Genomic DNA, 25813 nt, shown 5'->3' with positions numbered 1-25813 from the left:
AATACGTGATCCTTTATAATTACCTTAATTTTGTGTTTGTATATCTTGTGAAATAGTTGCATAAGTGCCTAATTGGTTCTGTGTCTTGATTAAACAATTAAACGTTGTTTATATATTGATATGTGAAAGAAAGGGGGCGTGCTAAAAACACTGCAAATAAAGTACAACAAATTACATACTGTGAAGGTAAAAGAAGAGGGGGGGAAGGGAAAAGATTAATAGAGTTATTAGTGACTAAGTGTACTGGGATTATAATTTATACTAGGAATTTATACTTACTACATTGTTGTTATATTCTATCTTTATATTAGAATAATAGAAGTATGGTGTATTGCTAAGTATATCCTAATTGTGTTTAATTTCATAAGTTGTTTTAATACTGTTGAGGGGGAGGAGTATTAATAATGTAAGTGGAGAAATGATCTTAATAAGTCTATGGATGATATAAATCTCTCGTCCAAATATTGGTTTATGGTATATACATCCTTTGTTTCCTTTTTTACAGAATTCTTAGTCCAACAGGATCCTCAAATGAATACTTGATAGTTAATGTACTCGTTGAGGCCATTTGGAGTCAGTGCATTCAACCTAAAGGTCCATTCACTCTCTCTTTGCAGCAGAATTTTTTGTAGGTCTCCACCTCTTATCCCCAGGGTCACTTTCTCTAGGCCATATACCTTCACTCCCTCAAACGTGTTGTTGTGTTCATGATGGAAGTGCCGTGCCACAGATGTTAATTTTTTGCACTTCATCAAATCCGTTGTGGCATTTCTTATTGTGCCGGCATGTTCAAGGATTCTTTGTTTAAGTGCCCTGGTGGTCATTCCTACATACTTCTTGTTACATTTGCATTCGATGCAGTATATTACTCCAACTGTGTTGCAGTTGATGTAGTTTCGGATTTTGATGTTTCTACCGAATCTGTCCTTTATTTGATTGGTTTTATGCATGAATTTGCACGCTTTACAATTTCCGCAGGGGAAGGAGCCTACTGTTTTTTCTACCTTCGGTGGTTTGTTCAAAAAGTGGCTATGTACTAGCTGATCTCTCAAATTGGGGGACCGTCGCCAGCTCATTGCCACCTTTGGATCCAAAATTTTGTTAAGGTCCTCGTCAAGAAGCAGGACTGACCAATGTCGTTGAATTATAGACTGGATCTCCCTCCATTCCTCACAAATCTTCCCCACAAATCTGATCTTTTCTGTCTTTTTTCTTTTCTTATTTGTGAAAATAAGTGCTTCCCTTCTTGTACTGGAGACTTCTCTTTGGGCTTTTTTGATGGACCTCCTACTATAGCCTCTTTCTCTCAGTCGCGCTGTCAATTCCTGTGCCTGTGCTTCAAAGACTTTTTTGTCCGAGCAATTTCTCCTCAACCTTAGGAATTCCCCTTTGGGGAGATTTTGCACAGTGGGCGGGAAGTGGGCACTTGTTTGATGAAGAATAGAATTTGTGGAGGTTTCTTTCCTATACAATTGTGTATGGAGGGTTCCATCTGGGTGTTTATAGATATTAAGATCGAGAAAGGGTATTGATTCTTTGCTTATGTGGTGGGTAAGCTTAATGTTGATGTCATTCTTATTCAGTGTTTCTATAAACTGTAATAGTTTATCCTGGTCTCCTTCCCAAATAAGCAGGATATCGTCTATATACCGCCACCATGCTATGACGTGGTCGGTATATAGACTGTTGTTTTCACCAAACACTGATTCCTTTTCCCACCATCCCAGAAATATATTTGCATACGTCGGGGCACACGCCGCCCCCATTGCTGTGCCCCGAGTCTGCAAATAGTATCTGTCTCCAAAAGTGAAGTAGTTTCGAGATAGGACGAATTCCAAGAGCTCAATGATAAAGGAATGAAATTCCGTGTGGCCTTCCATTTGTAGGAAGTATTTTACGGCTTTGATGCCTATGTTGTGCTCAATACTCGTATATAACGATTCCACATCAAGTGTTACCAGGATGTGGTTTTCTTCCAACTTGATGTCGTTCAATTTACGGAGTACGTCTGATGTGTCCTGGAGATAGGAAGGGAGACCAAGGACATGGTGTCGCAGATGTAGATCTATGAACACACTGGGGTGTTCAGATATCCCCCCTATCCCAGAGACAATTGGGCGTCCAGGTGGTTCCAAAAGGTTTTTGTGAACCTTCGGTAGAAGGTAGAAGGTTGGAGTTTTTGGATACTCTACCTTTAGATATTCATGTTCTTGTTTAAGTATCACGCCATCTCTTAGTGCTCTATCCAAAATTCTATTGAGCATGGTGTTATAATTCTCAGTTGGATTGAATAATAGTTGTTTATAGCATTTCACATCCTCCAATTGTCTTTTGGCTTCTTTTATATACATTGTTGTTGGCCAAAGCACAACATTCCCACCCTTATCAGATGGTTTTACTTGTATTTCGTCCCAATCTCTAATTTCTTTTATTGCTTCATATTCTTCCTTCTGAAGGTTGTTATATCTATGTATCCTTTTCGAGCTTATATCCTGTAGTTGATCCAGGTCCCTTGCAACTAATTCTTGAAATATTCTTACTTGAGGGCAGTTGTGATCCTGAGGGAAGAAACTGGATTTTTTGCGAACGAGGGGTCTTTTGGTGATGTCATTTCCCATATCGGTCAGATCGCCTGACTCTAAGCCAAGTTCTTCTAATGACTCTAGGGCTTCCATGTCATCTTCCTCGAGGGTTTCCATTTCCCTTGTTTGGTTCTCCTCTGCTGGGGAGATATCTGTAAATTTGTTTTTTGTAGCAAAGAATTTTTTTAAAAGAACTTTTCTCCCAAATAATCTCAAGTCCTTCTCCCATTGAAATCGGTTAAAGGACTTCGACGGTGAAAATGATAGTCCCTTTTCCAGGACTGATATTTGGTGTGTTGTTAGTTCTTTACCCGATAAATTAATTATTTGTAGATTGTTTTTTAATGTTTCTTGTCCCTCATTGGGTATCTTGAGGTCCTTTGGTAGTTCCAGTCCACTTTTTCTCGGTTTCTTCTTGCTCCGCCGCGTTTTCCTTGTTGTCGATAGCGTGCCCTGTCTCCATATGCCTCTTCTAAAAAAGGAATTGATGTAGATGGAGTCGGGAGTTGGTCTTTGAAGGTATTCCTTCTATAGTCCCCTTCATTATTACTCGTGCCGCTATTGTCTGAGAATTCCTCACCACCCGAAGATTCTGTATCTGACTGTGTGTAGGTTGGATCATTTCTGGGTCTCCGATTGTATCTCTTAAATTCCATTCGATTCCATCTAAATATATTTCCTGTCTCGAAATCTTTCTTATCCCGATTGAATTTGCTCCTTTTTCTGTTGATGACTTCTTGCTCATAATCGTCCAGATCTTTTTTCATCTTTTCATAAGCAAAGAATCAATACCCTTTCTCGATCTTAATATCTATAAACACCCAGATGGAACCCTCCATACACAATTGTATAGGAAAGAAACCTCCACAAATTCTATTCTTCATCAAACAAGTGCCCACTTCCCGCCCACTGTGCAAAATCTCCCCAAAGGGGAATTCCTAAGGTTGAGGAGAAATTGCTCGGACAAAAAAGTCTTTGAAGCACAGGCACAGGAATTGACAGCGCGACTGAGAGAAAGAGGCTATAGTAGGAGGTCCATCAAAAAAGCCCAAAGAGAAGTCTCCAGTACAAGAAGGGAAGCACTTATTTTCACAAATAAGAAAAGAAAAAAGACAGAAAAGATCAGATTTGTGGGGAAGATTTGTGAGGAATGGAGGGAGATCCAGTCTATAATTCAACGACATTGGTCAGTCCTGCTTCTTGACGAGGACCTTAACAAAATTTTGGATCCAAAGGTGGCAATGAGCTGGCGACGGTCCCCCAATTTGAGAGATCAGCTAGTACATAGCCACTTTTTGAACAAACCACCGAAGGTAGAAAAAACAGTAGGCTCCTTCCCCTGCGGAAATTGTAAAGCGTGCAAATTCATGCATAAAACCAATCAAATAAAGGACAGATTCGGTAGAAACATCAAAATCCGAAACTACATCAACTGCAACACAGTTGGAGTAATATACTGCATCGAATGCAAATGTAACAAGAAGTATGTAGGAATGACCACCAGGGCACTTAAACAAAGAATCCTTGAACATGCCGGCACAATAAGAAATGCCACAACGGATTTGATGAAGTGCAAAAAATTAACATCTGTGGCACGGCACTTCCATCATGAACACAACAACACGTTTGAGGGAGTGAAGGTATATGGCCTAGAGAAAGTGACCCTGGGGATAAGAGGTGGAGACCTACAAAAAATTCTGCTGCAAAGAGAGAGTGAATGGACCTTTAGGTTGAATGCACTGACTCCAAATGGCCTCAACGAGTACATTAACTATCAAGTATTCATTTGAGGATCCTGTTGGACTAAGAATTCTGTAAAAAAGGAAACAAAGGATGTATATAAGATAAACCAATATTTGGACGAGAGATTTATATCATCCATAGACTTATTAAGATAATTTCTCCACTTACATTATTAATACTCCTCCCCCTCAACAGTATTAAAACAACTTATGAAATTAAACACAATTAGGATATACTTAGCAATACACCATACTTCTATTATTCTAATATAAAGATAGAATATAACAACAATGTAGTAAGTATAAATTCCTAGTATAAATTATAATCCCAGTACACTTAGTCACTAATAACTCTATTAATCTTTTCCCTTCCCCCCCTCTTCTTTTACCTTCACAGTATGTAATTTGTTGTACTTTATTTGCAGTGTTTTTAGCACGCCCCCTTTCTTTCACATATCAATATATAAACAACGTTTAATTGTTTAATCAAGACACAGAACCAATTAGGCACTTATGCAACTATTTCACAAGATATACAAACACAAAATTAAGGTAATTATAAAGGATCACGTATTAATATAATTCTAAATATGCACTGTAAGATAATCACGGTAATCTAACCATATACACAGACCATCACTGTATAAAAATTAACTGGGATTTAATATCTTCTTCTCTTTTCAATGTTATATCATACTGTATAATAATAATTAAATACGAGAAATCAAGGAGTGAGACAGCCCATTAGCATAAAATAAGCATAGGCATATACTCTTTCACTCATAGATAGAAAAACAACCCTACCTATGGAGCCATAGAAGGCATAAGTAATGTGGAGTAAATTACATTCTAAAAAGCATATACACTACCGTACAGGTCCAAATCAGCAGAAAAGTGCAATGGATGCCGCTGTGACACAGACTTGTTTACATGTTACTAGGCAACTAGCGTTAGAATACAAGCCTAGGAGGCATACGTCAGTACGTAGAAAAATACAGCCACCAATGGGAATAGATGCCGTTGTATTACAGACATGTTTATACGTCACCAGGCAACTAGCGTTAGAGGAATAAGCCTAGGCAGTACACGTCAGCACGTAGAGACGGACAGCGACCAATGGGAGACGGCATAGACGGTCCCCCCATACATACAATCCATGACGCCGCATAGAGTTAGTGAGTGACAGCGGGCGTCTCAATGAATAGACGCCACGTATTGAGAGTTCCCGGAACGTCACTTCCGGCTCTCAAAACGGAGCGCGAAATATAGCGCTATAAAAGACAGACCAGCAGGGGATACATTACGTGGGTGAACAAGCCCATTCGTTCAGGGCGAAACGCGCGTTCCACGCTACATATGGTGACCTGCTGCACATGGGGAGACAATAACCAGGCGGATTTTTAATCCTGTGTCCGGAGAGAGGAAGTTGGTTTGACCATCCAAAGGCTAAGTGGCATATATGATAAGAGACAGATGCATGCATTATTCCTATACTTTGCTTAACAGAGCGTATTGGTAATGTGGAAAGGACTTGGCTGTATCTGTTGTACTATTTAGTGAAGGCATTAAGGCAACTCATTATAGCTATATTTCCTTGACAGGATTGTTATGGGAATACATGTGAGAAACTGATAGGTATACATGTGAGAGACTTAAAGGGGCAGCATAATAGAGAATATTGAATTTTATAAATGTGAGAATAATTGGATATAATTATCGCTGTCTCTGTTCCTCCACCGCTAGGGGACTCTCATCACTGTCGGTCTCAGAGGGTGAACCCTTGCGCTGGGAAACCAACAGGGGCGCCACTGAACACTGACAGTGACAGCAGATCCCTGTATCTTCCTTCACTTGCCTAGCCCTGACCCCATATAGTGGTTATCCCTCAGTTCCGTTCACTGTCCATAAGCGACACACGGCTGAGTTAAAAGGACCACTGGGGTATTGGACAGCGAGCCTTTTTTCTTCCCTCTAAAAATTGAGATCTGACACCAGGACTTATTCGCATTAATGCACAGACAAATGATGATAAGTTAAAATACCCAAGCAGCCACGACAAAGGTGATGCAAAATATTTCGCCATTTTTAATTGCATAAGAAAAACCAAAAAAATATATATATTTATTTGTATTCTGATTTCACTATTCACATTATTGAGTCATACAATTGATTCACATGTATATAAAATTCAGTAGGGAGCAATTGATGTCTCGATGGACTGTAATAATCCAGAAACATTATGATACATTAAGTATCCCAAACTGATACATTTCTATCTTTTTTGACGTAATTAAGTGTCCCAATGCATAGTCTGTCCCAATAGTGACCCACATAGTACCTTGAGATCGCGACCAATACTCAGATAACAAATATTATAAATAAGAAAGAGTGCCCCAAAAAAGAGAGTCATCTTGTTTCTCTGTTTTTGTATAAGGTCATCTTAGTCACCATGACCACCATACTAACAATATTTATTGCACAAGTTAGCGATCATAATCTAAGCACTTTTACAACCAACAACATACTATGTTCTAGTGTATATTTTACTACTGTATCTTGTTGTGTATGAATATATAGTGACTTGCCTCCTACTTTAGCGCCCTATTTTGTTTATAAAATAGATTGGTTGATCTAATTAAGTTGGTCACATGACCCATGTAACAGGAAATAAATAGCCAGCCATGTTTTAAACCTGTTATCCTCTGACAAAGCTGCCTGGAGCAGCGAAACCGGTCAGGACTCAGGTTTTTTATCTCCTTCCAGAATACCAAACTGGTTACCCCTAAAGAACCCGGAAGTGCTGATTTGTGCACACACTTACCATCCTTAGTCCAATTGGACCACCAAGTCCCAGCAGTAAGGTTGAGGTCGAGGACTGTTTCCCGCTTTATTCCATCAAGCGGAGGGAGTCGGTTATTTGTGCCATCCTGGGCCGCTCCTGATCAACATCTTCAAGTCCTCCCCACTATCTGCTACATTGGAGACATCCATCACGCCTCACCAGGACCTGGGGGTCCCTTTGGGCCACTTACAGATCCCAGTCCGGTAATATCACCTTCCACTGGTTCCATTTGGATTACAAATTCCTCTAGTAAGGTAGAGGTTGAGGACCCATCCCGCTCCAGTCCATCCAGCGGAGGGAGTCGGCAACTCGTGTCAACCTAAGCCGCTCCTTATCCTCACATCTGGTCCTCCCTCCCTACTGCTCCAATTGGGCACATTATTGCAGCTCCATACAGGACGACTTACATCTCAGCCCTATACAGGACTCTTGGGACTCTCCGGGCCATACATTTCCCCCAGTTTGGTTTGGTGAGATATGAATTTTATGTGATTTTAGAATAATACCAATGTATTCTGGCTATATGTATTTTAGACATTAAATCTTTTTGTACTAGATCAACCAATCCCTCATTTTTTCACCCAACTTTACAGGTTTCATTACCTCATTCTTCCATAAAGTTATACCAAGCGCAGCTCAACACCCTCTTTTTTTCTTGTTCAACCGATATTGTATCCCTAGTATATGATTTTGTACTTTTCACCAAGGGTTGCAGTTTGGAGTCAATTTAGCATGACAAATTTAAAGTCACAGACTCTATCCCTGCTACAATAGTGCGCCCTGGGGGGTTAATTATACGCTTGTGCACTTTCAGCAGAATATAAATGACAGGTTTAGCAGGATTTTCTATTTTTATATATCCTGCTTCTGATTCTTTGATCATACCATGGGATAAATACAAACTGATGAAGACATCTATTTTCTTTATTATGCTTTGTGTAGGGTCTCCCCTCAATTTTTTGTAAGTACATTTATCCGCTAGTTGGTTAGCAATCTCCCGATGGTAGATGGTAGAGTTTATTGCTTCTCTTTGTTTTCTCTTTGAGAGGTTGGGGTTACCTATGGTTTTAAATGTACATTTTTCATATTTTTACTTACTCTTTATGCAGGGTTATTATTTAATTTTCATTCTACTGTGCAAACGATTATTAAGCTTAACCATATTCCTTCATCTGCAGGGATTTTATTTCATAAATGTAAGTTCAAGATGTTGATTTGATGTTGCATGACCTCATTTTCCTGCTAAACTATATAGAGATGGAGCCAGCTTCATTCAGCCAGGGGCTGGCAAATCTATTGCCAGCCCCTACCAGCCGCCAGCCCCTGCCACGCGGCGCATGAGACGCTCATGCGCCTGTTGCAATGGAGCTCCCTGTCACCATCTGCCGCCACCATCGCCGGTCCACACCACTGCCCCAACCCCCCCTAACCCTGCCTGTCTCCCTGAAGTGGGGACCCGCCGCCCAGCTGCCGAGAGACTGGGATGTGCGTGCACATGAGACGCACGCACATCCCAGTTTAATGGAGTTCCTTTCCGCCAGCTCTCGTCAGCGGGGACGGTCTGGCGAGAGCTGGACAATAATGAGAGATTATGGGGGACTGGGGGTCCCCCGTATTTTGGAACCAGCACCGGGCTCTAACAGCGCTCGGTGTCATGCCACAGCCGGGAGACACTATTTACATAAGATCCACTGGCTATGTCATGCTCATTGTGGCTGGTCAGCCCTGGCCAGGGAACCTGGGGGAGTAGGGACCACCCCAATAAAGGGGACCCCCCAGGCTTCACACGTCCAAGGCTGAAGCCCGGGGATGTCCCCGGCATCCCTGGGTGGTGCGCGCCAGGCTGATACTTCTAAAATGAAATAAAAAAAACATTGCTTTTTACAGGTGAACTACAAGTCCCAGCAGGCCTCCCCCGCATGCTGGGACTTGGTGAACCACAAGTCCCAGCATGCAGGACATTAATGGGCCCCCTTGGACTTGTAGTTCACCTGTAAAAAGAATGTTTAAATAAAAACACACACACACACACACACAAAAATAAAACTTTAATACACATACACTAAATTTACACCAGCATAAATTACCATTCCAGGCTCCAGCGTTGACTGTCTCTCCTGCAGCAGCTCACCCCGCACTGCCAGTGGAGGTGAGCCAGCTCCCCTCGCATTGACTGTGGGGTGAGCCAGCTCCCTTTCCACTGACTGTGGTGTGATTCGGCTTCCTCCTCGCCTGCTGTCACTGCGCTGTAGATGCTCTCAGCCCCGTTGGCTTTATGCGTCTCCATGGAGATTCTTTGAACCAATCAGAGGAAGCCCAGCCATGAGCATGATGTGGCCAGAGGACCTTATGTAAAAAGTGTCACCTGGATGTGGCATGACACCGCGGGCTGTTGGAGTCTAGTTCTGTTTTTTCACGACAAAAGGTGCATTTTTTCCCTGCAAATCGCATCCTATAAAATGTGCGGTTTTTGGAAAAAGTACAAAAACTGCCATTTTTTACAATAATAATGCAAAAGTCACAATATCGGACCTCATTAAATCTCGCCCATAATGTGTTACTTTAATGTTGATAATAATGAAATTAAAAGTTTGTATATTCTCCCCGTGTTTGCGTGGGTTTACTCCGGGTACTCCGGTTTCCTCCCACAATCCAAAAATATACAGGTAGGTCAATTAACTTCAAACAAAATTAACCCTAGAATGTCTGTGTGTGCGTGTACATGTGGTAGGGAATATAGATTGTAAGCTCCACTGGGGCAGGGACTGATGTGAATGTTCAACTATACTCTGTAAAGTGCTGCGTAATATGTATGCGCTATATAAGAAACTGTTAATAAATAAATAAATAAAAAGTCAGAAGGGTGATGTTAAGGATGGTTATGACTATTACATGATCCAAAAGTGGTTTTGAATAACAACACTGTTAGCTGCCTTAAGAACAATGGAAGTTTGGTTTGTGGGGGCCCAAACACATCTAATGACAAAAGTGGCCATCCCTGTTATTAAAGTGCTTGGTTTGTTAAACTGTGCATGACAGAGAATATTTGTCCAATTCACCACAGTACCTGCCCCAGTGGAGCTTAAAATCCTGCAATTAGACAAGCAATGCCCAGCCATAGAGAAATCCCACCTTGTGCAAGGCTTGTGAATGACTTGCAAAAAATACGCCTATAAGCCATCACCTGCAAATCCATACAAAAGTTGATCAACATCTAATGATTTCCTGCCATGCAGTCTGTGCATAACCCATGACTTAATTAGCAGGTGTGATAGAAACAAACTAATCTGGGCCAGAGCTGATGTCACACAACCTTCCTTCAAACACTTGGCCATGCCTGCTTTTTCCCTAACACTCCATGAAAATGGCCATTTACCATCCACAAACGCCAGCTTCCTGTGCATTAACTTGCATAAGGCCAAAGATAAAAAGTAATTCGATTTTATTGCAGGATGTCCTGGCGCATGCATATTATGTGATGTACGCATATGTAGCCTAGCCATTAACGCCCAGCCTGCAAATTCCCAGCCATGTGCTCTGGTCTGTATAACCCTCTATATTTCTTACAACACATATATTCATATACATTAATGCTAGGGTTATTTTTGTTGGAAGTCAATTAACCTACAAAGTATCATCTTGGGTTGTGGGGGGAAACTGGTGTTCCACGAGGAAACCCACGCAAATGAAAATTAGTGAATACATTGCTATTGTTATTTTTACGACCTCATCCAGAGGGGTGGCGATACTCAGAAGGAAATCGTTGGCCTTTGTTAGTAATAGGGTGGAAATAGATCCGGGAGGCAGGTATATCTTTTTGGATTGTACTGTCAACTCACTCCCTTTGATACTGCTGGCAGTATACATGCCCCCTCCATTCTCGTATGAAATTCTGGTGAAGGCGGTGGCATTCGCGGCACGCAACCCCTCTGCAGAGGTGGTGTGTGCCGGGGATTTCAATAACATCTCCGACCCCGCATTGGACAGATGGAGGGGAGGTTCCTCCACTGCCCCAACGGCTCGTACCCCATTCGCAGGATTCATACGGGATATAGGATGGAGGGATATTTGGCGGGAACGCAATCCCACACGTCTTCAATTCTCGTGTTATTCTCTGACCTATCAGACCTTTTCCAGAATAGACTTAATACTAACATCACAGTCCTTCACCACCCATATTAAAACTATAGAATACAAACCTTGGGGTATATCCGATCACTCCCCTGTAATAATGGAGTTTTCGGATAAACTTGCGAGGGGGCAGGGGTTTTGGAAACTCAACCCAGCATGGTTGCTTTATTTGGGGCAAGTGGACAAGATGACTAAGTTATGGGGTGAATTCTGGGATACGAACTGGGGCTCCGCAGCGGCGGCCACTGAGTGGGATGCGTTTAAGGCATATATGAGAGGGGTATACATGAAATAACAGAAATTACACGGGCCAATACACAACACCTGCAGAAAATGGAGGATGTTTGTTTGGAGTTGGAAGCTGAATACCTCTTGAATAAAAACGAAACAGTAAAAAGCTTTTGGCAACAGGCACAAAAAACCTGGCTGGAGGCCATACAGGACGAGAATGCAAAACTGATGTTGCATCAGTCCGTTCGGGCCTACCAATCAGTGGATAAAACAGGCCGTTACCTTGCCTACTTGGCCAAGGCAGAGGGACCCCCGCTTTGTATTGGATCCATAGCAGATTCACAGGGACAGCAGATATATGATACCCCTCAAATTGGGGGGATGTTCTGCAAATATTTCCAGACTTTATATACCTCCGAGTGCCAGAGTACTTCAGAGGAAATTTCTCTTCATTTAGAAAATTGTAAACTACCCACCCTCTCCCATGTGGAAAGGCAGGAGTTGGACGAACCATTATTACTGAGTGAGGTCTGCCAGGCCATTAAAGAATTGCCCTGCAATAAGGCCCCTGGGCTGGACGGGATTCCAGCGGAGGTCTTTAAAAAACACTCCGATAGTATTGCCCCTCAATTCCATCCTACTCTACTGCGATGCTTTGAAGAAGGGGAAATTCCTGCCTCCATGGTGGAAGCAAAGATAATAGTTATTTTGAAGCAGCGGAAGGATCCACTGAAATTAGACTCATACCGCCCCATCTCCCTATTATCAAATGAGGCTAAAATTTTAGCAAAAATGTTGGCCAATAGGCTTAAAAAATATATTTCTAAAATAGAACACCCTAACCAGGCCGGCTTTATGCCGGGTAAGTCAACCTCAACTAATCTGCGTAGGCTATTCACCTACTTGCAGTTGCCCCTAGAACCAGATAGCCAACCAGCGGTAGTATATTTGGATGCTACCAAAGCTTTTGATATGGTGGAATGGCCATATTTATGGTCCACTCTTAAGGCATTTGGGCTAGGGGCTAACTTCATCAAGTGGATACAACTCCTTTATAATCGACCCACAGCTAGGGTATCTTTAATTGGATGGACTTCACCATCATTTGGGCTCTCTAGAGGCACTAGGCAGGGGTGCCCCCTTTCCCCCCTTTTATTTGCGCTAGCAATCGAGCCCCTGGCCTGTAGGCTGAGATCCCATCAGGACATACGTGGCCTGCGGGCCGCCAATGGTACAGATGTGGTTTCACTATATGCAGATGATGTATTGATCTATCTGTTTGACTATAGGATCTCACTCCCGAGGATCATTGAGTTGATTGCTAACTTTGGTAAGCTCTCCAGTTTAAAAATAAACTGGAATAAATCACATATTCTGTACCTTGGCGGCACGCAGCTTCAGACGCTTCCTACTCCGTCTCCATTAGTATGGACATCCAATTTTTAATACTTAGGGATACAAATAACCCGTAACTCAGAGGATTATATTCAGCAGAACATCCTTCCAATGTTGAATAAAATAGAAACTAAATTCAAGTCATGGGGGAAACTCCCGTTGTCAGTGACGGGAAGGATCAATCTAATTAAAATGGTGGTCCTTCCTCAGCTGTTGTACCTGCTGCAACAATCGCCAATTCCTCTCCCTAAAAAGCTTTTCCGCAAACTTAACAGTAATCTTTCCTCCTTTATCTGGTATAACACGCGGCCTAAGGTCCAATTGAATAAACTTATGCTAAATAGGGGGGCAGGCAGACTGGGTCTTCCGGATTTCTTTGCGTATTATTTAGCGGCCCAATTAGCCCTAGTACGACCTTGGTTTGATGAAACGGAGGATAGTGATACTGCCCATGCACTAGTGGAAGTAGCCTCTCCAAGAAATAGCCCCACAAATAGAATATTACAAGCCAATATCATACCTAAGGATCCACCCCTGGTTAAGCAAGCCATAAAAATCTGGCAGGAAGTTAATAAAAGGCTTAAAATCCAATCTCTTGACATAATGCATCCAATTGATGACCCAACAATTATTAGAGAGCCAAATGTGTCCCAGGTCAGTGTGGTTTGGAATAAATACGGTGTAACAACATTGGGCCAAATATATCTTCCAGGCCGAATTAAAACGTTTGCCGAATTAAAAGCAGAATTTGCTCTACCTAAAGCTTACCTTTACCGGTATATACAGTTAAAAACGGCACTGGCGGCCTGCTTTTAAGATGGTCCCCCTTGTTTAGCAGAAAACCCAATTAGGAGAATAATAAGAGTTGGTGGGCCGAAAAAATTGGTGAATAGATGCTATAAATTGGTAAAGCAGGAGAAGGGACCAGGTAGCTTGGAGCCATTGAGGCACAAGTGGGCCCAGGATATTGGCCCAATAGCGGAGGACGATTGGCGCTTTGCAGTTTCAAATATTGCCAGAGCTACGAATGCACTGAGGGTGCAACGAGTGCAGTATTTTATCTTGCATAGAGCCTACATGACAACAACTCATATGGTAAAATTTAATGGTTGCAGAACGTCGCTTTGCCCGAAATGCAAACAGGGAGAAGGTACCTTCTTACATCTTTTATGGCAGTGTCCAGTACTAACTACGTTCTGGACAGAGGTAGTGCAAACCATGGTGGACACAGGTGTCCCTCGGGAGGTACTGTCGGCCAGCGGCTGCCTGGTGAACATCCTTGAGCACGGCCAGCTGGATTCAGGGGTCCGCCAATATGTTACAAATCTTTGTACCCTAGCAAAGGTGATAATCGCAAGAAGTTGGATGGCTAAGGATGGCCCAAAAATAGCCTCCTTGAAAGCATTAGTGACCTATACCGCTAAACAGGAAAAATCTTTAGCTAAAAGCCGGAATACGATGTATAAATACTTGAAAGAATGGCACAGATGGGTTGACCACTTCCGTACAAATTAATAACATATTAACTAGTCACTATCACAATAAGTATAGATTAAGTATAAAATAATTAACACAGTAGAACCCTTGGGAGGTTTATACACTAGTATTATGATATTTTAATTTTAAATAGGGGGTGGGGGCACGGGGACGGGATAAATCTATAATAAATTGATGTAACACTTGTCTAAAGAAGACACTCTAATAGTAAAGTATACATTAAATATAGCACTAGGCCACGTACCTATTGATTGCAAAAAGGTTAATAAGTATCATATCAAATGAAAATTAATCACGCTTTAATAAAGGGGAGGAAAGAAAAAGGAAAGAAAATATATAGTTTCACCCACGTTTAGACGAGAGAATAGAGCACCAAATAGTAAATAACCGGCATAGAAATGTAGGGCTACTAAAGATGGTGTTGGGGGGAAGGAAAGGGGGGGGATATCTCATAAACCAATAGACGGGGCAAAATGTAGTTAAACAGACAGTAAAAAGAAATACAGGGGATTAAGGACCGACACTATAGAATGAACAACGGTATACCATCTTACCAAGGGGGGGGGGGGAGTAGGGGGGGGAGGGGGCGCGGAGGGGTGGGGTGGGAGGGATGGGGGGTCTTTTGTATAATTAATATAATAATTTGTATACAAGGTTTTGGAAATACAAGTATGCATACTAATGTTTTCTGTGCACCCGATTTGGGTTATTGTCATGTTCAAAATGTTTTTATATGCAAAAAAGCAAAATAAAGAATATATATAAAAAAAAAAAACACTCCATGAAAATGGCCATTTACCATCCACAAACGCCAGCTTCCTGTGCATTAACGTGCATAAGGCCAAAGACAAAAAGTAATTAGATTTTATTGCAGGATGTCCTGGCGCATGCATATTATGTGATGTACGCATATGTAGCCTAGCCATTAACGCCCAGCCTGCAAATTCCCAGCCATGTGCTCTGGTCTGTATAACCCTCTATATTTCTTACAACACATATATTCATATACATTAATGCTAGGGTTAATTTTGTTGGAAGTCAATTAACCTACAAAGTATCATCTTGGGTTGTGGGGGGAAACTGGTGTTCCACGAGGAAACCCACGCAAATGAAAATTAGTGAATACATTGCTATTGTTATTTTTAGGCACAAAGAAAGCCTAAGTCAAACTAAATAACTCAATTCTACTACCAAAACAAGAAAGCACAAATACATGTATAGGAGTCAGTGATACTGTGTTAGACGAAATGCATATCCACGCAAATTATATTTATCACTGAAATTAATTTTAATTTAACAGCATTTATAAAAATAATGACTCCAGTTCCAGAATAATGGTTACAATTTGTATCCAAATTTGTTTATTTAAAATCTTGATGCTTTCACCTTGAATGCACCTTTACCAAACGCTTTATGTATGTCCTTATTTCTGAAGCTATATATGAAAGGGTTAATCAATGGTGTGACCACAGTGTACAACAGAGAAAGGATTTTACTCAAAGTCCGGGAATTTGCTTTCTTGGGAACAGAATAAATACTTGATAGAGATCCATAAAATATAAAGACAACAAGCAGGTGGGAGCTGCAGGTGGAGAAGGCCTTATTTCTTCCAGTAATGGTTGGGATTCTTAGGATGGTGGAAACAATGTAGACATAGGAAATAATAATTATAAAGAATGGGATGATTACTACTGGAATGGAAATCAATTTAGATTCAATTTCAACTACATAAGTATCTGAGCAGGAAAGTTCGAGCAAAGGATCAAAATCACAGAAGAAATGGTCAATCACATGTGGTCCACAAAATGCTAATTTATATATTTGTATATATTGTATTAGTAGTAGTGAATAACTTATAACCCAGCACATGAGAATTAATTTAAAGCAAAACATGGGGTTCATTATAGCATTATAATGCATCGGGTCACATATGGCCAAATAGCGGTCATAGGACATCACTGTCAGATGGAGACATTCCGAACTTTCTGTGGAACAAAATAATAAAAACTGACTGATGCAGCCCAGAAGAGAGATGAGGCCTCCATCATTGAGGATGCCATAAAGCATATTGGGGACAATATCTGTGGCAATCAAAATGTCACACACAGAAATCTGTGTAAGGAATATATACATAGGAGAATGGAGAGTCTTGCTGCTAGCCACCAGTGTGATGATCAGAAGGTTCCCCAACGTGGTCACCAAATAAATCACAAGGATCATAGAGAAAGCCAAAACCTTATGTTGCTGGAAACTTGGAATTCCCAACAGCAATATTTGTATGATTTCTGTTACATTCTTCACCTGGAAGATAAAAAAAAGAGCAGAAGGGTTCAGTGTCTGATATTTGTTTTTGCAACAAATGCAACATTTTGGAGATAGGAGTGGGAGAAAATAATCAGTAGGCATGCTCTGTACAGTGCTCTGTGCAGCAGCAAAATTAATCTCCAATGAGCTTTCCACTTGGGGTGTTTCTTGCAAACCGGGAACCCAAGACAGTCAGATATAAACCTCAAGTTTGTAGTCCTAGCTCAGACCTCCATGGACACAGACCCACCCAGTGGTTGCCAATGAGAACCTAGTAGTTCTGATGTCGCCACTTCTGGACAATCACCCAGTAGCAGCATGGGTTCATTAAAAATAGATCATGCCAGACAAACATTAATTAGTTTCTACGAAGAGGTCAGTAGGAATGTAGATTTAGGGAAACCAGTGGATGTAATCCTTCTTGATTTTGCAAAGGCATTTGACACAGTACCACATAGGAGATTGATGGAAAGTAGGTAAAATAGGGATGGGGAAAAAAAAAATGTACTGTGATAAATAATTGGTTAGACGATCGGGAATAGCAAGTAGTGGTTAATGGGAAATTTTCAAACTGGAGAATGGTGGAAAGTGGTGTCCCACAGGGTTCAGTATTGGGTCCAACCTTGTTTAATGTATTCATTAATAATAGAGGTGATGGCCTGCAAAGTAATTTTGCAATATTTGCAGATGACACAGAACTGAGCAAGGTAATTAACTCAGAAGGGGATGTGGAAATACTGCAAAAAGACTTGGTTAAACTTGCAATGTGGGCAGCAAGGTGGAAGATGCAATTTAATGTAGATAAATGCAAAGTAAATCATTTCGGGAGCAAAAATACTCACTCTAGTTACAAATTAAATGAGGTTAGTATTGGGAGCTCTGCAGTGGAAAGGGATTTAGGCATTTTCATAAATTATAGAATGAGTAATAGTGAACACTGCTCAAGTGCAGCGGTGAAGGCAAACAGGACCTTGGCATGTATTAAAAGGGGAATGGAATCAAGAGACGCCCGTGTGCTAGTACCACTTTACAAATCTTTGGTAAGGCCTCATTTGGAGTACTGTGTCCAGTTCTGGGCACCTCACATTAAAAAAGATATAAATGAACTTTAATTGGTTCAGAAAAGGGCAACTAAATTGATAAGAGGTCTAGAGTCGACAGAATAAAAAGATAGGCTCACCAGGCTGAATATGTATTCACTTGAAAAACGTAGAATGAGAGGTGATATGATTAGTATGTTATACAGGATGGGAAATAATAAGGAGCTTGGAGATGACTTATTCAGTAACAGGGCGGTTCTTAGGATACGTGGGCATGCACTAAGAATTAAAGAGACAAAATTTCATACGGAATTAAGAGGTTTCATCACCGTGAGAGCGGTTAAGTTTTGGAACACTTTGCCAGGAAATGTGGTAAGAGAAAACACAGTAAATGAGTTTAACAAGAAACTGGATGCATTTATGGACACAAAGGGAATGTCATAGTTATTTGCTAGTTTGATATAAAATTAGATTGGTTGAACTCGATGGACTAACGTCTTTTTTTCAACCTAAATTACTATGTTACTGTTATCATCATCATCATCATCATCATCATCAAGCTTTAGGTGAAGAAAAGCTAGCATCAATGGATTTTTGCATTGGAAGTTGCTCTGAATCTTTTGCAGATTAGAACATTGTGGTTTTTTGAAGAGACAAAAAGCAACAGGAGAATGTCTCTGTGTGGTGCACCAGAGAGGGAAAAAGAGTAAAATGTAACTTTTAATTGATACTTAGTAAAATTAAGGCGAAATAAAAGACACAATACATATACACATACACATACATGGACAATTGAATAAAAAGGATAATCAAATCCTCACAACGTGGGACCCCCCTGCCCCATGCAAGTTTGATAATAAACTTTTATTATTTGTAATTGTGTTTATTGATCTGTGATTGGACTGGTTTATTAACTTGGTACCAGTTTAAGTGTTAATACACAGTTATTTCCTGAGGTAGGCGGTAATACACGATGGTGATCACCTGGATGTTACTGTCAATAGTGGCTAGGTATATCAGAAATAAACATTTGATCAAAAAGATCGTTTTGGCCACTCAATTGCCTAGATTGCCCAGTGTGTATGACCGAATTGTGGTCTTCACTTGCAATGTGGCGTAAGTAATATTTAGCCACTTGTTAGCGTTTAATAGGCAGATAACAGGGATAGCCACGGGTTGCTACTGATGCGGCAGCCCGATACTTAGATATGGAGCCGTATATAGACAGTATAGCGTGCTGCGGCTTGTTAAGCACACCGGGAGACAAGTAAGCGCTTGTGTGGACGTCACACACAGCGCGTGTCTGCCGGGCAGACTTGTATACGCTAAAGCCGCTACCTATATGATTCAGGAAAAAAGCAGATCAAAATGCATTTCAAATGGGGTAGGGAGAGCAGGGGGAGAAGCCACGAAGACTGTACACATATATAAAAATTATTTGTAAAAAATATTTATAGGAATCATTGAAGAAACTTTGAAGCTCATTATTTTAAATAATTTAGATATACGGAATCAGGGCAGTAGAATCTTATGGGGGGGGGGAATGAGTCTGAAGTTGGAGAATCACAGGAACCATTTTAATTCAAAGTCATGATTGAGTCCCATAGGGGTAAGGGTTTTGAATTTATAGATGAACTTCATCTCTGTTTTTGCCAAAATATTGTCAATATTTCTATCTTTCCAACTGCTGGTAATTTTCCTTAAACCTATAAATCTTCTGATGTGGGTGGTTGAACAGTTGTGACGTTCTTTGAAATGATTAGATAAGTGATGTGATATGAGGCCTTTTTTGATGTTGCGCAGGTGCTCTGCTAATCTGATCTTAAATGGTCGTGATGTTCTTCCGATATAATTTTGTCCACAGGTGCACTCTATGGCATAGATCACATTGGATGTGTCACACGTTATGAAGTCGGTGATCTTCATCTTGGTTTGGTTGATATTAACCTCAGTGGTTTTGGAGAGGTCAGACTTAATTTCTCTACTTGCTGTGCAACATCCACATCTGTGGAAACCTTTTGATCTTATCTTATCAAGTTTCGTTTATCCTCCGGAAGGGCACTCTTCACTAGGTGGTCTTTTATATTTCTTGATTTTCTGTAGATGAACCTGGGGTTTACCGGTATTATATTTTTTAGAATGGGATCTTGTTGTAATAAGTACCAATATTTTCTGAAAATTTTCTCGACCTGTTTATGATTTTGGTCATATTGTGTGCAAAAGGCAAATTTGAAGTTATTTTGGTTTTCAGTGTTGTTAGTCTTATCCTTTTTGTTAACTAGAATTGAATCTCTATCCTTTGATTCCAATGTCATCAGATCTGCGGAAAGAAAATCTTCTTTGTATCCTTTGGTTAGGAAATCTTTTTTTTAGTTTCTCTGCTTGAATTTGAAATTAAGAGGGGTTACTGCAGCTTTTTAGCCTCAGGAACTGACTTTTCGGAATTCCTTTCAACCAAGTTTTGTGGTGTTGACTGTCAGATGGAATAAAAGTGTTAACGTCAGTTGGTTTATTGTAAGTTTTGGTCTGTATGGTCCCGTCTTCAATATATATTGTTAGATCCAAAAAGTTGACTGTGAGTTGACTGCATTGGAAGGTGAAATGTATGTTGTGGGGATTAGAGTTCAGTGTATTGATGAACTGTTTTAGCTCTAATTCGTCACCCTCCCAGATAAGTAAGACATCGTATCTTCTCCACTGGGTGAGGTTGGTGCCCCAAGCTATGCTGTTGTAGATGTAATCCTCTTCCCATCGGGCCATAAAAAGATTAACCTTCTTACAACCTCTAGTCATACAGACTCCATCATACACCAAGGACACAGGTGATATCCTAAGACGTCTGAGAGAGGTAACTTGGAATGATAAGATCATTATAGGAATGGGTGATGTTGCAGCTTTATACATGTGCATCTCTCACAAAGATGGAATACAGGCCACCAGTTTCTTTTTAGAGAAATCAGATTACTCAGAAGCAAAAAAGGACTTCATTCTCGAATCCATCTCATTTATACTTCACAACAATTATTTTTATTTTGAAGGAAAATGTTATTTACAGTTACGCGGAACAGCTATGGGGACGAAATTTGCCCCAAGCTATGCTAATCTTATAATCTGATTAAATGCGGTGCACCCCTTTGGCCTCAATGAGGCATGTAACTTCCATTGTTTTTTGTAAACTCTGCGATCAGATGATTGACGGCCGGTGAGGTCGTCCTGCCAGTTTGATATTGCTATGTTCAGGCGATCATTAGCTAACAGCTCCTTTACACTGGAAGTATTACCTAACTTTTAATTAATGATGTTGCTTTATAGTAATATTATTGACAGCGAGGTCCAGATGCATTTTTAACTGTGTTTGCACTTTTTTGTTTGTTAGGTTGTCTAGCAACCCATCCCGGAGGTCCTGACGCACCGGCCGGTGCGCGTCTCATTGTGATGACGTCACTAGATCCGGACCGACGCATACAGGCGGGCATCCTTCACACGGGTGTTGGTGAGTAGGTATTTTTGTATTTATATGGCTTATTATGTTGTATTTGGTTGAGCTTGAAAACAGTCTAATATACCGGAACGTTGCCGCAAAAGGACCTGTGTGTCTTGCTTTATTTGTTTTACGAAAACCTATGAGTGCCTATTTCTGCTACTTCTATTTAGTGTGTGGGAACACACTGAAAGGCACCGAGGTGGTTGATTAAAGTTTGAATGCACTAGAATCCGCGTGACAGTCTCTGAGTGCCGCCAAAACCTGTCTGATATATATATATATATACTATGTATGTATATATATATATATATATATATATATATATATATATATATATGTGCGTTTTTTCATGTGTATACTGTATATATATATATATATATATATATATATATATATATATATATATATATATATATATATATATAAATATATATATATATATATATATAAATATATATATATATATATATATATATATATATATATATATGTGTATATAAATACACAGTATACACATAAAAAACCGCACACTGTTGCAGATGTAATTTTCAGGGTGCCAGAGCACATAAACAATTGCATATATCACGAATCCACACTAGGATGAAAGTGGTCCGCACACCAGTTTGCAAAACATCTTATTTATAGAAAAACAGCAAAAAAAGTATCCAATGCACATGGCAACATATTAGAAGGATTAAGAGGAAGGTACAGGTTACTTATCACTTGTCCATCACTGCAGAAATAGTGTTGTTAGGACACCCGTCACAAACTTCCAGCAAGGTACCCGACAGCCTGTTTCGGTGGTGCTACCATATATATATATATATATATATATATATATATATATATATATATATATATATATATATATATATATATATATATATAAATATATATATATATATATATGTATGTGTATATATATAAATATATATATAAACAATTTCTGATGCCCGGCACTTGGCCCCTCCGAGGGGTGTCGTGCTCTGTTGCCCTCTGTTCAGGTTGTGTGCCCAATGTATGCAATCCAAGAAAATGCAGCGGCACTCAGAGACTCAGTAACAGTGAAAGAAAGTGAAATTTACTTGTCAACAGTTTAGGGGATTACACCCCTGAGGGGTCCTGATGAAGAGGTGTAATCCCCGAAACTGTTGACGAGTAAACTTCACTTTCTTTCACCGTTACTGAGTCTCTGAGTGCCGCTGCATTTTCTTGAATTGTATATATATATATATCAGAAAAGAAGAGGTTGTGACCTTTCCTGCACTGTGTAGGTACCTGCACTTCTAGGTACCTCACTGTTAATAGAGGTACAAAGTAGGGATGAAAAAGAAGGGGTATAGAAGTGCGCTGATAGAAGTTTCACCAAGAGTAATTACACATCAGCATAAAATATATAAAATGTATTTCATATAACAATAAAAAAAACAATGGTATTTCATACAAGGTTTTCACATTAAATGGTCCTGTGCTTGATACCGCTTAGAGCAAACATTTTCCTGAATTCACCCTACGTGTTTCGTCCCATACGGAACTTCTTCAGGGGAATTGAGGTATCAGTAAGTCACTTTCCAACTGATGTTTTTTTACAGAGTTGACCTTCTGTGATCAGAAGCGTCTGTCTGTGGGTAATCATCAGTCAGAAGGCGACTTCTAAACCCCTTCTTTTTCATATACATATATATATATATATATATATATATATATATATATATATATATATATATATATATATATATATATTAAAATCATCAACTATAATGTTTATAGTGCACACATACACATATCTGGAAACTCCCCTTCACAAATCCTGCGTTTGCCCCTGAATATCCATCACTTCTTTCATTATTTGTTAAATAGTAATTAGAAAAGTAAACAAATTGAATTCCTAATTAATATGTGATGGCCAGAAATCATGCAATACGCAAATTCTGGTTACTGTAATTACTGATTCATTTGACATTTTCAGCATTAAAGAAAACAAAGAAAGATAAAATGACATTATGCTACACAATGCCATGCAAAATTATTTAATTTAAAAAATGTATTCATTTTTTTTTTTTTATAAATACAGTACATACTGGGTAAACAAATGTGATAGTAAATATGGGCGAAATTTAATGCCGCCTGAGTTCAGCGGCAGTGCGAGATGTTCTGAGAAAATTCTGGGTTATGTCCAAAACTTCCCCTGGTATCTACAGTGTCCATTAATTGTGTTATCTATGTTCCTCTTGAGAACAGGAACATACAGGGTTAGTGTCACTTACCTCTGCAGACACATTATTGAGTGCAGTGTGTACTGTAATATTTGTCTCCCCATTATGATACCATGACATGTCGTCCATTCCTTCAGTACCTGGAATTGAATGTACTGTACATAGTTCAGTATCATGTAACATTGTGGAAACAACAGAGAAGAAGGGTCACTGTTTCTGCTATCTTTGTAGAGACAAGAGAAGAAGGGTCACTGTCTCTGCTTTTCTTGTAGAGACAACAGAGAAGAAGGGTCACTGTCTCTGCTTTTCTTGTAGCGACAACAGAGAAGAAGGGTCACTGTCCCTGCTTTTCTTGTAGCGACAACAGAGAAGAAAGGTCACTGTTTCTGCTTGCCTTGTAGAGACAAGAGAAGAAGGGTCACTGTCTCTGCTTGCCTTGTAGAGACAACAGAGAAGAAGGGTCACTGTCTCTGCTTTCCTTGTAGAGACAACAGAGAAGAAGGGTCACTGTCTCTGCTTTTCTTGTAGCGACAACAGAGAAGAAGGGTCACTGTCTCTGCTTGCCTTGTAGAGACAACAGAGAAGAAGGGTCACTGTCTCTGCTTGCCTTGTAGAGACAACAGAGAAGAAGGGTCACTGTCTCTGCTTTTCTTGTAGCGACAACAGAGAAGAAGGGTCACTGTCTCTGCTTGCCTTGTAGAGACAACAGAGAAGAAGGGTCACTGTCCCTGCTTTTCTTGTAGCGACAACAGAGAAGAAGGGTCACTGTCTCTGCTTTTCTTGTAGAGACAACAGAGAAGAGGGGTCACTGTTTTTGCTTTCCTTGTAGAGACAACAGGAAGAAGGGTCACTGTCTCTGCTTTCCTTGTAGAGACAACAGAGAAGAAGGGTCACTGTCTCTGCTTGCCTTGTAGAGACAACAGAGAAGAAGGGTCACTGTCTCTGCTTGCCTTGTAGAGACAACAGAGAAGAAGGGTCACTGTCTCTGCTTTCCTTGTAGAGACAACAGGAAGAAGGGTCACTGTTTCTGCTTTCCTTGTAGAGACAACAGAGAAGAAGGGTCACTGTTTCTGCTTTCCTTGTAGAGACAACAGAGAAGAAGGGTCACTGTTTCTGCTTTCCTTGTAGCGACAACAGGAAGAAGGGTCACTGTTTCTGCTTTCCTTGTAGCGACAACAGGAAGAAGGATCAGGGTTTCTGCTTTCCTTGTAGAGACTACAGAGCATCTTACCCAAGGCAAGGAGAGAAAATGACTGATAATCTGCTAGTCTTTTTATAATCATAATGTGGAATCTCCAAGGGCCAGTTTATTCTCTACATAGTTCTTGTTTATTCCAAGCCAATTATTAATAATATATATACAATCTCTAGTGGTTCTTAAAAAAAAAGAAGAATTTAAGCATCTTTGTGAAAATTAACTCCAGTTACAAATAAATATCTACTGCAATGGTTCCCAAACTTTTTTGGGTACTTGTTTCCTAGCACGGCGCCCGTCGTAGGTGATCGCATACCTTAACTTAAGACCGACGCGATTTCAGGGCTGTTTTTAGCCTTTTCCTGAAAATTGAAAAATCGCGTCCATCGCATGCCTTAAGTTAAGGCATGCGATGCGACCGATGCGATGGATGCGATTTTACATAGGGAACAATGTTAAATGGGCCAATGGACCCGATTTTTCATTGTATACCCACCCCAAGATGAACGCCAACCCGAAGCATGGCGAGGGGCAGCGGTACGCGTCCTCCAACCTTTTCATACCCCGACTATTCACGTCGGCGTGGAGTTGATCTTATATAGTGTGGCGAGCGCAGCGAGCCACCGAGCCCGAACCGTGGCGAGCGGCCGCGTAATACCTGTGAAGTAATGCGCTTCCCCTCGCGGGGCTCGGTGGCTCGCTGCACTCGCCACACTATATAAAATCATCTCCACGCCGACGTGGATAGTGGGGGTATGAAAAGGTCGGAGGACGCGTACCACCGCCCCTCGTGGGCTCGCGGCGCTCGCCACACTTCAGGATGGCATTGATCGTGGGGTCGCGTTAACAATGAGGGGGCATTTCACCCATCAGGGTTGGGAAACAATAAAAATTGGGGTCTGAGGGTCATTTAACATTGAAGCCAATGTAAAATAGGATCTCAGGGACCATTTCACATTGATTCCAATGTAAAAATCGTGTCCATCGCGTCGATCGCATCGCATGCGATTTGGTTGATTGCGATGTGATCGACGCAATTTTTTTGGACCCGATGGATACAATCTTTATCGCAGGCACCGTGCTAGGAAACAAGTACCCTTTTTGAATCACGGCACCCTAGAAATCAAAATATTTTCAAGGCACCCCTAGGCCAA

General features: G+C 40.6%; 1 protein-coding gene across 1 annotated transcript; it reads right to left on the bottom strand.

Annotated features, from left to right (window-relative positions):
* Positions 1–15785: 15785 nt before the first annotated feature.
* LOC146073465 (olfactory receptor 1496-like) lies at positions 15786–23584 on the bottom strand. Its single transcript, XM_083180646.1, has 2 exons — positions 23516–23584; positions 15786–16721 (listed from the first exon to the last, which is right to left on the bottom strand). Exons 1-2 carry the CDS (start codon positions 23582–23584, stop codon positions 15786–15788), a joined length of 1005 nt encoding a protein of 334 aa, XP_083036772.1.
* Between the last annotated feature and the right edge of the window lie 2229 nt (positions 23585–25813).

Source organism: Crinia signifera, chromosome 4 (assembly GCF_055691185.1).
Source record: "Crinia signifera chromosome 4, ASM5569118v1, whole genome shotgun sequence".
Taxonomy (NCBI): domain Eukaryota; kingdom Metazoa; phylum Chordata; class Amphibia; order Anura; family Myobatrachidae; genus Crinia; species Crinia signifera.
This window is presented reverse-complemented; position numbering and strand designations above follow the sequence as displayed.